Below are 14,995 nucleotides of genomic sequence, written 5' to 3' on the forward strand. Positions count from 1 at the left end.
ACATAGTGTAGTTGAGTTGCTGTAATATCGTCAGATTAGTAGCTGTAAAATTAGCGGCGATCGACACGAACAAGGATGGATACTTCTTCTGCTTCAAGGGATCAGGCAGAGAAGAAAAAATGCCAGTGCCTGAATAAAGTAAGCAACTTCATCACTGGCTCGATGGAAAAAGGGTTTTATAGGTGAGTAAAATTCGAGTACAAGACAGTTAAAAAATGGTGAGCTTATGTTTGCAGATGAGGAACACTGCTGATTGCAGGTGTTACGGAGATTGTAACGGAAGGGATGTTCTATGACGAAGAAAGGAAGAAAAAAATGAAGCCGTGGCTATCTTTGGGTAAAGTTTGAAAAGGCCTTCAAGTCTAATCACTTTAAAATTTTACGACTTCTTTTCGTGTCAAATTTGAGACGCCATTACGTAACCATGCCAGTTGGAAGGAAGGAGAAACCTGTCGCCAACTGCGGAAGGCTAAACTAAAAACGCCAAACGTAAAAACATTAAATTTTTCACGGCTGCTTATTGACTTATTCTACCTTACTAGTCAGAATAGCTTACGAAAGACTGATTAGATTACCGATTTCTTCCCAATATCTCCAAGCAAAAGTCAATATTTGCCGGTATATTCAGCATTTGTTTGTGTCGTGAAGTGTTAGGGAAGTTTGATACTGAGAGATCGACAGTGATTTAGTTAATAAGTAACCGATGTAAGTTCCTTCGTGAGGTGTATTTTCCATGCGCGAGATTCAAACTTTGCGTTGGGTTTCGATTTGTTTCGATAGTTACCCAAGGCCTCTAAGTATGATGTAATCGTGCTCAACCGTTGTCTAACCTCGGAAGATTCAAGGATCGATATATTTACGAAAAAAAAGCCTTATGGTACTCGCTTTACGCAAATATTATGCTGTAGAGCTGTGGGAGTTTACAGAGTTCTTTCTTTGGGTAATCCTTTCTTCAATATGGCTGTCTTCAAGAATACACGACCACGTACGATGCCTGACAATTAAGCTTAATGTTTTCAAAATAATTAGTTTTCTCGCATGGTTGGTAGCTACATGGTTTAAGGTAAGGCGGTCGATCAAACACTGAAATTTCAAGCAGGAGTTTTTAATATTATTTGAAAATGACCACACTGGTTTCTCTACGTAATGTTTTTTTTTTACGATCGTACCTCCGTTTCGGTCGTATTTTAATGAGCTTGATAATACCACTTCGATGATGAGATTGCAGCTTTAATGATTGTCATCGCTTAACCATCACGAGGGCTGGAGTAAATTTTGAATTAAACACAGGTCCGGCTTCAAAATGGAGACCATATTTTGTTTTTCAGTCTTATCTTTGTATTGAAAGTTGTATGTCATTTACAGAGACTTTAATACTCATAAAAGTAACAATATTGATTTACCTTGAAAGGCGTAAGACGTATTTAGATACCGATTTATGATTTCGTTGACAGGGATACTTCATGCCCTCAATCTGGATGCACAATTTTGTTTTCAACCTCAATTCCAATTCGGTTTTTATATCAAGCTGATGTTTGATTGTGACATTTATTAAGAGTTATTAATGTGACAAGTTTGCATTGTTGTTGATAATGTCTGCAGGAAATGTCTTTATTTAACCCTGTGCTTTTTTATGCATACAGCTTTTTGATGAAAGGAAGCAAAATCAATAATAATAATAAAAAATAAAAAAAAACAATCAACCTTTGGTACCAAGGCTTCATTGTAGAATAGTGGAATAATAGGGTAATGTACGGAAATCTGTCCCAAGTACATTCAGTGAAGTTTCTTGCCCTTGTAAATCATTTTACAATCTTGATCATTTCATAGATAGCTCACTAATGTAGCTTTGTGCTATACATCATGGGAAGTTCAGATTTTGTGTCCAGGTCTACAGAGATGGTTACACTGTAACCCTCTAAACTCCCAGAAGTGATCAATTTGTAACTTCTCCTTGTGTTATCCATACATAATTCAGCAAACAAGTTATGAGAATACTCAAACTTAGGTAGAAGTTGTTATCTTATCACGCAAAATTCTTTTTAGTAATTTACAAGGAATTGCTTAGCAGCTAGAGGAAAGAATCACGAACCAGATCTTGGAAGTTAAGGATATACAGGTAGATGGAGAACAGTAAGGAAGATTTTTCAACTTGAAACTTTTTTTGTTTTTCCTCAGGTTAGGAAGAGCAGTTGGTGGAAGTCCTTGGATTACTATCTTGATTTCACTCATTGTCTGTGGGGCATGTGCAGCTGGGCTCATCAACTTTACTCAAGAAGCACGAGGGGACAAGTTGTGGACTCCTGAAGATTCAACAACGCAAAAGCACAAGCTTTGGGTGGATGACAACTTTCCATTAGAATTGCGTGTATCCACAGTTCTACTTGTGGCTGGAGATGTTCTTACTCCTGCAGTTTTGAAAGAGGTATAATACCTTGATAATAATTTTACTGTACATCTACAATCATTATGGTTTCTGTTGTTCCGGTAAAAGTTTTGATGTACTAGAGAAACCAACTCTGGATAAAAGTTAGCCACAGGTGAGGAAAAAGTCAGGGAAAAATAAGTTTTTTGTAAGGTTTTTAGGGAATTTTGCTCTGTGTCAGAAAAAATGTACAGCCATCCTTGAAAATCCTATGTTTTTAATGTTGGTTTAAATTTTTTTATCCAGTTCAATATTTATGGAGAGTTTGGTATCTCAAATAATGGTAATGATTATAGTAGAAAACTATAAATGAAAATCTAACAAATTTGAAAAAATTTCAAATCAAGAAAAGTGATGGAATCAAATCACACATGTATTACGTAACCATCAATTTGTTCAGATTAATGCAAATGTCGGCTTCCTACCTTGTAATCTGACAAATGCCTTCCATTGTTATCTTAGTGCACATGCCCCAAGGCACAAGCTGGTTAATTCTGAGATGCACAGAATGAAAGTGTTACGAATCAGTAACTTCACCTGACAATAATGTGTCACATTTTTCCAAATATGGCAGTTTTACTTTCAGTTGTTATTCAAGACTATATTGGGCTCACTCAAATAATCACAATTAACTTAAAAAAAAGTTGATTCAAAATTTTATGAAGTGTAAAATTTTGTAGACACTCTATCACATCAGCAACAAACCAATTAGGGGAGTTCATTTGATATATATTAAATAGCTTTAACTTGAAGTTAGTTTTGCCAGAGACTTTGAGATGGTAAATTTGTTCTAAAATGATGTATCATATTTTTATCATAGAATCGTTTTTAACATTTGAGTAATCTTTTAGGCACTCACAATTCATAACAAGGTCAAAAAAGTAGGCAATGGAACTGATATTTCTTGGGAAAAATTTTGTTTCAGGTAAGTGATATCAATCTAGAAATGATCTTGGTCATGTATTTTACTTTTTGTGATCATAAATTCTATATATATATATATATAGACTTTATTTATTGAGGATAGCACGTGATAGTGCACAAACACTAATAAACTTGTGGTCCTCTTAATTACAATAAATATATAAATGCAAATACAATAGAATCATTAATATATTGAAAAAAAAAAAAAAAAAAAAAAAAAAAAAAAGAGATTTAGAAAAATAGAAATTTAGCTAATTACAAATAATATTTAATTGATAAAATATATACTACAAGATAATATAAACAAGTAAGAATATATAAAACTACTATCAATAAAATTTACCGATTAAAATGAGCTAAGCATGATTTGTCATCATAATAATATTTAAATACGTTGTCTTTAAAGGCCTTAAGTGTATTAGACTTTTTTAATTCAGGCTTTAACTGATTCCATAATTTTATGGCAGAAACTAGAAAAGTTTTCCCTCCTTCTCTAGCCCTTTTAAACTTAGGTAATAAAAAGTTGTATTTACAAAATCTAGTGTTGCGTGAATGTACTGAACTTAATAATCTTAAGCTATCATTAAGATAATTAGGTACACAATAATTAATCCTTTTAAATAGTATTGAACATTTAGCTATCTTAGTAGAGTTATAAAATGGTATCCACTTTAAACGATTGAATAGCATAACTGATGAACTACGTGGTTCAGCATCTAATAAAACCCTAGCAGCTCTCTTTTGTAGCCTAAGTATTCTTAAAAGAGATTCATTAGAGCAAAGTGACTGCCATGCAACATTGGCATAATCAAATAATGGCTTAATCAAACTATTATAAAATAAAAGTCTTTGGTTAAATGGTAAACAAAGTTTGATCTTATTCAAAATTCCAATTCTTTGTGAAATTTTTTTGCACAGTCTGTCAACATAAGTGTTCATTGATAAATCGTGGTCAATGTCTATACCAAGAAGTTTAGCTGAGGGTACTTGTTCCAATGATACACCATGCATAGTTTTAAGAGATAAATTATAACCATCTGGAAGTTTCTTCCCAAGGCGTTTGCCTGTGACCAGTAGTGTTTTAGTCTTTTTTTCGTTGAGAGGAAGTTTATTGGTGTGCGTCCAGCATTCAATTTCCTTCAAAGAAGCAGCTAGTGAATCTTGTAGAGAATCAACCGCTGAGATATCTGCCGATAATGTCAGTGTGGTGTCATCAGCATAGAGATCCAGGTCAGCACCATTAACATGTAGAGGCAAATCATTGATATAAATGACAAAAAGTAAAGGGCCAAGGATACTACCCTGTGGAACACCATGCCTCACAAGAGCAGAGTTAGATGTCACATTATCAAGAGCAATAAATTGATGTCTATCAGTCAAGTATGAACTAAACCATTTACGTGCAACTGGAGTTAAACCATAGGCATTCAGCTTTTGCAAAAGAATTTCACGGTCAACCATATCAAAAGCTTTCCTGTAATCAACTAAAAGAAGACCGCTGACTTGATCATTGTCTAGATTAAATAACAAATTGTCTATGACTCGTATAAGAGCAGTGTCTGTTCCATGGTGTTTCCGAAAACCTGACTGTAAAGGGTACAATAGATTGTTTTCACATAAGTAATTATAGAGATGATCGTGTATATGACATTCCAGAATCTTTGACAAAACTGGTAATATCGAAATGGGTCGATAATTGTCCGGATCCTCACGGTCCCCAGATTTAAACAACGGAATGACTTTCGCTATCTTCCAACAATCAGGGAATACACCAGAATTAATTGAAATATTCAAGATTTGAGTAATTGAATAAGCAATAGCTGGTCCTGCTATTTTCAGATATCTTGCACTTATCTTGTCAATACCCATAGCTTTGTTAGTTTTGAGTCCTAACAGAGCACCCAGCACAAAATCTTTAGTAACAGGAGGAATATTGAAAAGAACATCCGGATCTTTTCTTGAACAAACAAAGTTTTCAACCTTTGAATTGCAATAAGGTACATTAGGTAGTAGATTCCTCAGTGAATCAGCAATTGAAGTGAAGTGATCATTAAACTTTCCAGCCAAAACAACATTTGGCGTCTCAACTGATTTTGATACATCGCCCATTAGCGATTTTATGGTTTTCCAGATCTTTTTAGAGTTTCCCTTGTTGTTGTTGAAACAGGTGTTATAGTATTTATATTTCGCACTGCGAATCATGTTTACAACTTTATTCCTCGCAATTTTGAAGCAGTTCCAATCCGTGACACAACGACTTTGCCTTGCTTTACGTAGTAAAGAATCCCTTCTGCGAAGCGCTTGTAAAATATTCACAGTCATCCATGGAGCTTGATTTTGTTTGGCTACTTTTTTTGCTCGCCACGGACAGTGGGCATCCAAGATGTTATTGAACAGACCCATCCATGCATTTAAGATATCAGTTAAATCGTCAAAAACAAATGCAGTATTCCAAGGAACTTCTTGGAGGTCGGAAACGAAGGCGGATTTGTCAAAATGCTTCGTATTACGATATTGAATCGTTAGAGATTTATTTTGACGCTTGGCGTTATCCTCATATTTGTAAAGAGAGAAAGCATTTATTTCATCAATCATTTACAGAACAACTCAGAAAATTGAATGAAAGAAATATCTTTGAAATGTTACTGTTAAGAAAATGGCAATCAGGCATGAAAAAACCAAGCTCTACTTGGTCATGATAATTAGCTTTTTGTTTTGTGGTTTGCCAACTTGATATAATGTCTAGTTTTACTGGTGAGAAGACAATGAAAACTAGGGATGTACTTCAAGAGATCATGGTTTTCTAAGTTAGACTTTTAAATGACCTCCTAGTTCTGTACATGATACACCCCTAACATAGATATTATAGAATTAAGGAGAATGTAATGATAAAAGTAATAATAAAGATTCTTAAACAATAATTAAAATTTTATAATGACTAATAATTATTCATCAAAGTGGAGGTGAATGGTGGTAAATATCCAACACTTTCACTCACACTTGAAGTAAATTATTGTTTTCATATTTACTTCGCATATACCAAAAATTAAGCATTCATATATTTTTTTCAATAAATTAAAAAAAAAAAAATGGTCAGCATTAAATTAAACTTATGACTTGCAATTTCAGATTGTTTTTTAATTGAATGAATCTCTCATAGGGTTGGCCCAGTTTGCTTAAACAATGGTCTACTGGAACTTTGGTCATTTGACGAGGCTCGTATTAATTCACTTACAAAAGAAGACATCTTGAGGAAAATAAACCAGCCAACTATCATAAGGTACTGGGATTTAATTAGGAACAGTATTGAAGTAGCTCATGAACTGACAGCCAGAAAGCAAGATACCAATTCAAGACTAGGGCAGGTCTGCAATGTAACCCAGAGGAATTAGAATCAAAGTTGATTGCACTTTTACATTTGATCACAGGTTCTCTATATATTGATTGATCAAAACAGTGAATAAATGTATGAACAATCACATTCTGTTTCATTGTTCAGTCCTGTAACAAAAAAGAGATTTGTGCTGTCCCAGTACTTGGGTGGAATTGAGAAGAACTCATCAGGTTCCATTATAAAGGCGGAAGCAACATCAATGTCCTATGGGGTAAAATATACCCCTGAACTCAATGAAAACTCAGGAGCTTTGGTATGTTTTGACTTCATGTATATACACTGTAGTGAACCTGTTGCTATATTTCTACTCTGACAGGAAGTGTTTTGCAGGGATTTTAATGAAAGCTGGTTTACCGGTGGACTACCCCTACCCATAAGAGCTGCTTTCAGTATCTGTTTAACCTACAAACAGTCTCTTGTGTTTGGTTTTTTTTTTATTAACTCTTTAACTCTTAAGAGCTGATTGTTAATTCCCCTGACATATAAGTCCAGCTCTGGGCCAAGAGAATGGTTCAGGAACAGTTGTTCCTATAGGCTATAGTGCCTCATTGTTCAATGTTTTGCAGGGATGAAGAGAATTCTGCAAAGTGCATCATTCTGTAATTCAGCACACAATTCTCATCTTTCAGCCCTGAACAAAAATAATGATTATTTTAATAGGAGGATAAAAAGACATTTGAATGGGAGGAGAAATTTGGCGAATTAATGGAGGGCCTGGAACCATCATCTGCCGAGTTGTTTTACTATACTCGTCGCAGGTAAGTTTTGTGCCAAATAAGTAGAGGTTAATTACACAGTGGCAGGAAGATGGGAATTTTATGTTCAAGTGGCAAGATCAATATTTCACCAGTGACTGCAGCAAATGAATGAGGTATTGTTCTTGCCAAAAGAACATAATATTCATATCTTTGAGCTATCATGTCATATTATTTTTGTTATATGGACAATGATTTGAAACAATGGATAAACAAAAATCATTCTGCATAGTTTGAAAAGGCAGGAATCGTGACGTTGTTGCTCAATATAAGCACTCGTGTTACACATGAAACACACTGCACACAGGTCCTGGATGTACTGGTTGTATCATTTGATTTTATATGTGTTTTCAGCTCTTCGCCAATCACTTGTGTCCATTCATTTTATTACACGACTTGGGCAGTCAGAGGGCCATTAACTAAAATCAACCAATCAAAATGCTCAATTGCCAGTCAATATTCTCTCAGTACTGGACTGGGCACTGTCCTGAATGGTCCGGAATGATACCGCACTTGTGTCCCTTTGAACTTCAGTCGTATAATAAATCTCTCATTAACCAAGCTTGCTCGGGACTATACTGGAAGAATATCGGCTATCGGTCTTTTTTGTATGGACCGAGTGCAGCGAGGTCCATACAGTCAAGACCTCGGGCCTATATTCTCCCAGTACGGCCCTCGCGCTTGGTTAATAAGATATATTTATGCTTCAGTTTGATTTTTTCTTATTCTTTGGGCAAAATTAGTGGAACACTACCAGCAAAAAAAAACTGCTACCAAAATAAAGAATTGTTTTCTATCCAATGATACCTTAATCGCTTGTTGAATTTATCATCAGATATACAACAGATTCAGGTGACAGCATTCAAGGGGATGTTCAACTTCTCTCCGTTGGATACATTCTTATCATTATTTATGTGGCAGTTATGCTTGGAAGATTTACCCGTCTCAATATCAAGGTACTGTGATACAGTCATTGTAAGTTATTGTTGGTTTATAGCCATTGCAGAGTAAATTGTTGTGTGGACTTTGAGTGGGCATGTATTTTCTGGAATAGAGGTATTTCCAGTGGACTATTGGACAAAGTTAGTCTGGTTTAACTTTGCTAAGTTGATAAATGTAAATTGGCCACTGGGTTTCTTCCACTGATGTTTCAATTGTTAACACTTTGTCAGAGCAAAAATAGACATCCACTTTAGAAACTCCTTGTGGTCGTCAATTTACATTATCAACTTAGATAACTAAAACAAAACTTATAACACACATGCCCACACACACGCGCACATACACACACATACACACACATACACACACACACACACACACACACACATATACACGCACACACATACACACACGTGCACACACACACACACACGCACACACACGTGTACACACACACACAGACACACACACAGACACACACACATACACACACACACACACAGACACACACATACACGCGCACACACACACGCACGCACACACACACGCACGCACGCACACACACCAACATAGTACCATGATCTCTTTAGAAACCTGTCCCCTTTTTCAATACTAGATTTTGCAATTGGCTTGAAAAACATCCATCTCTTTCCCAACTAATCAAGATCATAGAAAACCAAAGCTAAATCTAAGTTTATCTGAGGTTTACTCACTCCTCAAGAAGTTGGCTTACATTTATTTTCTTTATTCTCTTACTGGCTCCATATAAATAATTTGTTACACTTTACCTTTGGTTTTTCTGATCAGCGTGGTTTAATTTTACAATTACTGATTAAGTAAATTCTTGCCTGTTACAGGCTTGGCTGGCCTTACTTGGCGTTGTTTGCGTTGGACTAGCCATTGGTGTGTCATTTGGGCTGGCCAGTGCTTTTGGAGTTTTCTATGGTCCTGTTCACTCAACGCTGCCATTTCTTTTACTTGGTAAGATTTAATGCATTGTCATTTTGTGACAATGAAGCCATGTAGCTGTTGAACTGTTGTGTCACTGTACATTTTCTGATAATCAGACTTGCATGTACATTGTTCCTATGCTGTAGGTATTGGAGTAGATGATATGTTTGTCATTGTACAAGCATGGAACAACTTATCCCCTGACACTCATAAGAACCAAGAAGTTGCAGAGCGCGTTGGACTTGCCTTAAAACATGCTGTGAGTTCTATACATCAACTATATAATTAGTAAGATGCTGAATTACAATGTATGGGCTTGATTGGAAAAGAAAGAAATATCAAGGTAGTTGACACTAACTTTTCAACTTACTGGCCAAGTGGCTAGTGATGATTCTTAGATGTTACGACTTACAATTTCAGTTTGTTTACTTGCCAAACTGGCTAGAAAAAATTGAAAACCACTAAGCCAAAACTGAATTTCTTCTAGTCTGTGGCTGGCTAGTAAATGTTGAGCCCTGAATATGTTTCTCATTTTGTGGCAAGGGTGGGAAAACAAAAAAAAATATGAGATCCCTAATTAATGAGTCCCACCCCAGACCTCTGGATTTCACACTATGATAGTTTACCACTGAGTTACAGAAAAGAGATATTAGCAGGGGTTTCAGTCAAAGCTAGTTACTGCTGGCCTACTGCCACCTTTGAGATCTTTAACACCTTTAACAGTGGTCTCTTGCACCTGCAAGCAGACTCACATGTTTAAGTTTTGCCTTATGGCTCCTTGTTTTCTGGCACAGTGTCCAATTACAGTAAACCATCAGCAGCTGCTAGTGGATAAAGTTATTGAAACCCCTGATGGTGGGTTATGCCTTCACTAAGTTTACATGTGGTTAGGGTCCTGTATATAGCTACATATGTAGGATCAGTGTGCAGAAAACATTCTTACCTAAGACTAATGAAATTTTACATTTGTTTTAGGTAAATTAGTAAAGAATTCGATCCCACCAACACATTGGCCAATGTGTTAGTGAACACACTACCTACACACTACTGACACATTGGTAAGATCAACCAGCGCATTGGCCAATGCATTGGTTGATGCGGCCACTGTTGGTGGAATCAAATTCTTTACTTTTACCCATTTTTTAGTGTAGAATGTATTATATAATATGATAATACAGTACTACTGGTATTTGCATCCTGTGGATCTTGGCTAAGATTTCCCATTTATTTCATTCCAGGGTTGCTCAATAACAATAACATCTTTGACTGATTTCTTGGCTTTCATGATAGGAGCAACCACTGTGAGTTGTTTGTTGTTTAATATGTTCTGTGTATATCATAAAATAAACATTACCATTCTCAAGTTTAATGGTCATGGACTAGGATTTTTTGACCGATTCACTCCCAACATCCAATTAGTGATTCTTCTTACCACCTGAAATACAATTCTTCATTAAGATGTTAATTCACAGCATTTGGTATTGGATCAACTACGTGTAATAATCCCCTGATTGATATTTTTCTTTATTCTCATCACTTGTCTGCTGGATATTGTGTTGATATTGTAAGGAGAAATTCTGTCTTGGTCACTCATGGGAGCAAGAGAGCTGATGATTTTGATGATCTTTCCTTCAGATTTTACCAGCTTTGCGGTCATTCTGTATTTTTGCAGGAATCGGTATGTGGAATGCCTTTTTTGCTTTATTTTGTTTTGTTTTTCTGTCTTGTTTTCTTTTTTTGCTTTGTTTTGTTTTTGTTTTTGTATGCTTTTGCTTTTGTTTTTCTTTTAACATGACTCAAAAATAAGATTATCCTTCATTGTAAATGTTTCCTATTGCAGGTATTTTAGCAGACTTTGCGCTTCAGGCCACACTGTTTACCGCCTTTTTAGCTCTGGACGCCAAAAGGTAAACTTGCCTTTTTGTTCACAACAACAACAACAACAACGACAACAACAACAACAACAACAACAACAACAACAGCTTTATTACCAAAAATAAAAGTTAAACTTAATTCAGAACGTAATCTAGTAATACAGGAGAGGTAACATTTACTCAGAATAACTAAAGAGCTAATTGAGCTGAGAATGGCCATATTGTTAAAGTTACAAGGTGCTTTGGTTGCAGTTTGCGTGGAAACTGGAACACAGGGGGAAATTCCATGTGTTTTGTTATGAATTAGGTTACCTTCACAAATACAGCTTTTGCGTGAATAATGAAGCGAAAATTGTCGAGAGGGGCGAACTTTCTCTTGAAATTTAGGGACTCACTAACGTTTTCAGTAAATTATTTCGCGAAAGTCAGGACGGATCTGAACAATAGGTGCCACGAAAATCTGAAATTTCGTTTCTTGCAAAATTTCTTCGAAAAGCCGGGCAGAAAAAAGAAGAGCTTCGAAACGTGTTTGCATTACTTTTGTACAACACGGTATGTTCAAATATTTGGCTATTTTTGTCTCTTTTAAAATATTACTTTGTGAGCTCAAATTGCAATTTGGTGTTCTAACAGTTTTGCTAAATTGTGTACAGGCAAACTAAGAATCGAGATGGCTGCTGCTGTTGTATCAAGCTGAGGGAAGATTACACGGAAAGCGAGCGAGGCAAGAGAGATCTTTTACAGGAATTTATGGACAAATATGTGGCACGGGCCATACTGTCGCTTCCAGGAAAGGTAAAACTTACATAAGAATTAAGGACATTTGTCTTGGATTGAGGCTCGATGAAATTAACTTTGTCTTTAAAATACATTTAAAAAGTGTCCTTTTTTGATGAGATTCTATCAAAACACACTTCACTATTTTAAAAATATCAAGCATTCCGGATTCTGTCTAATTAGAACTTGAATCGTGGATCGCATTGTCAATCTTTAGTCGGCCTAATCGTCGGTGTTTTGATCTGTAAAGAAACGAAGGGAATATTTCTTGAAAGATACTGTGTTGCTGCTTCGATTGGGGGGGGGGGGGGAGGGGGGAAGGGGGTATCTACATTAACAACTCATTCATTCGTTCATTCATTCATTCTTTATTCACACTTATTCTACTAAAAATACAACAACAACGAGAAAGAGAAAAAGTAGAAAAAAGAAGAAGAAGAGAGTTCTAACTATACATGAATTTACACAAAGCAGTGGAAAGAGTGTGTAGTAGCCAAAGGAGCCAAGCTTTCGGGTTGGCCACTACGGATGGGTGAAAGTTAAATACACTTAAGGAGATAGCACATATACTAAATAGTTAAAATAGCAAAATAGAGCTCTATGATAGGTTAAAGTTGTTCAAGATGTCTGCCTACCAAGTAGGAAGAGTTTAACTCAACTACGGTGGGGCCAATTTACACTATTACCTCAATTCTGAACATACTTTAATTTCAAAGAATTGATTTTGGTTTGTTCATAGTAATAACTTTCTGCATTCTACTTTTACTGTCTTGCAGATCATTGTGATAGTTATTACAGGGGTCCTGTTTGGTGTCAATTTGTACGGTACAATGATGCTGAGGCAGTACTTTGACCGTGTCTGGTTTTTACCAGTCGAGTCCGTGAGTTACAAGTACAGCACAATGAACTCTAAGGTACAGTTATTGAGTCTGTTTGTCAAAATGCCATTGCATAGTCTGCGCATGCGAACTGGCCCTCATGTTAACATTGCCAGATGTACGTTTTTCCATCCCCGCGGAGATTTGGAACGAGTCGGGGAGAAGTTTGCTGGAGGTCTGGCCCTAATAATCATAAGTAATAGACCTCTCACGGGCTCGTGTTGTTCAAGGTCTCATACTTTCGAATTCCCTAGAGTAAAGGAACGCTCGTGACGAAGCGTGTTATAAATGAGGATCTGGTCAGAGGCTAGCCATTGCTTTTACGTTTGATGTGATTAGAAAACAACAGGGCATGTGGCGGCATGTTACCAAACCAAATTGTGGTATTGAGTTACAGGAGAACGGATCTGATTTGAAACTTCAAAGCACAAGTTTATAAAAATTAGCCTGGTAGAAAAACCTTAATTGTGAAGAGGGCTTTTGTCGTAGTTAAAGTATCGTACCGTCTTTACTCGAATGAGCGCCGCCCCCGAAGAAGAAGGCCCCAGTGGGACCGAAATTGAGTGAAGAAGAAAATGGAAATGCAATTGAAAAGTGCCGCAAGAGACAAATGGTGACATGACAAAAACGCCTCCGTTAGCTCCAATGAAAATTTTCGCACAGATAGAATCTATACTATTAGATTTAAAGAGGACATTTTCTTCCTCGCGTCCAGTTTTTCAACGAGCGATGCCCTCTAACAAGCGCCCCCTGCCACTAAGCGCCGCACTTGAGGTACAAAACATTGATTATTTTTCTACTGTATACAGTGTGTGCTATAATCCTGTTGTTTTATTGCAGTATTTCCCAGTCGAGGGGAGACCGGCAAATATCTACACAGGTTCGTGAGCTACCAAATGTACTTTTCCAGTTCATTTTTTATTATTCGTAGGTGCGTGTAGCGACCTTGCAGTTTGCGTGTTTGGCGTGTGTTCTGCGTGGGAATTACACGCGCGTTAAGCCTGTTTAATGCGCGGCAGTACATGTACACGGAAGCATTACTGCACTTTTCAAAGAAAAATTATGGGATATATCCAATTATCTTCTGTGGTCTTATTTAGACATAATAGATTGCTTCTCGAGCGAGCTTATTGGCAAGCTTGAAAGTTTTTTTCACCTTCAAGTAGCCAAAGAGAAAGAACCCAGACTTCCAATTATCAAGGAGAAATTATTTAGATCAACAGAGAGGTTTAACAAAAAATACAACAATTTGGAACGAAGTTTGGTTAGACAGTATTTATTGGCAAGATATTTGATACTTTTCCAACTTATAACATTTTTTAAAACAAACACTCGTAGAATCGTTAGGTTACACAAATTCGAATAAATAGTGCTCTTTCGTCTAGAGAAATAAAGCGTATCTTGGCACGAACTTTCGCCAGAACTTTCGAGGAAACTTGGCGTTTCGCATTTCGTTGGCATCACTTTTGCACAATACTGTATCATAAATTGTAGAGTAGCAGATAGTTAAACATTCAACATTCAACGTGTTTCATCGACGAAAATGTTTGGTGTCCTTCGTTTTTGGTCTGCAGGAAAGTTTGATTATTTTGATAATCAAGCCAAACTACACGGCCTTTATGATGTGGCAGTCAGTGACGAGTATGTGGTGGCCAGCTCAGTGAACAGTTGGTATGAGGACTATATTAACTGGGCCAAGAAAGAAAAACCCGGGCAAAATTTCGATCAGTCCAGCTCTAAATGTGAGTTGTAGAAAAATTGGATCATGTATTCCATGGTAGTCTTAATCGATATATCGGCGTAGGGTCGATGGACACTCGACCCATAGATCGCCTATAGTTGGCTCATTATCGGTTGATTATCGGTCGACGATCGGCCTACTGTCGGGTGGCTATCGGTCGACTTGCATCAGGTTGGTGTTAATGAACTAGGGTTTAATTAATGTTATAGTGTTAATGAATCAGGGTTTAAATAATAGGAACCATCACTAGGTGTAAGATGCAGGACGTGAGAGGTCCCAGAAAGTAAACATATATAGCTAAGTTGCATGCATATTGAGTGTGTGGTATATTGTG

General features: G+C 36.6%; 1 protein-coding gene across 1 annotated transcript in view; it reads left to right on the forward strand.

The window, feature by feature from the left end:
- Window positions 1-14,995, forward strand: part of LOC111341522 (patched domain-containing protein 3) — a 21,247-nt gene continuing 6,252 nt past the window's right edge. The window contains exons 1-16 of the mRNA XM_022948509.2: window positions 1-182; window positions 2,179-2,425; window positions 3,277-3,350; window positions 6,510-6,629; window positions 6,849-6,996; window positions 7,404-7,501; window positions 8,334-8,454; window positions 9,298-9,421; window positions 9,538-9,650; window positions 10,630-10,692; window positions 11,027-11,069; window positions 11,232-11,298; window positions 11,919-12,060; window positions 12,819-12,956; window positions 13,761-13,800; window positions 14,495-14,662. Coding sequence (XP_022804244.2) covers window positions 76-182; window positions 2,179-2,425; window positions 3,277-3,350; window positions 6,510-6,629; window positions 6,849-6,996; window positions 7,404-7,501; window positions 8,334-8,454; window positions 9,298-9,421; window positions 9,538-9,650; window positions 10,630-10,692; window positions 11,027-11,069; window positions 11,232-11,298; window positions 11,919-12,060; window positions 12,819-12,956; window positions 13,761-13,800; window positions 14,495-14,662 — 1,813 coding nt within the window. The 5' untranslated portion in view covers window positions 1-75. The remainder of the gene's footprint in view (window positions 183-2,178; window positions 2,426-3,276; window positions 3,351-6,509; window positions 6,630-6,848; window positions 6,997-7,403; window positions 7,502-8,333; window positions 8,455-9,297; window positions 9,422-9,537; window positions 9,651-10,629; window positions 10,693-11,026; window positions 11,070-11,231; window positions 11,299-11,918; window positions 12,061-12,818; window positions 12,957-13,760; window positions 13,801-14,494; window positions 14,663-14,995) is intronic.

Source organism: Stylophora pistillata, chromosome 11 (genome assembly GCF_964205215.1).
Source record: "Stylophora pistillata chromosome 11, jaStyPist1.2, whole genome shotgun sequence".
NCBI lineage: Eukaryota > Metazoa > Cnidaria > Anthozoa > Scleractinia > Pocilloporidae > Stylophora > Stylophora pistillata.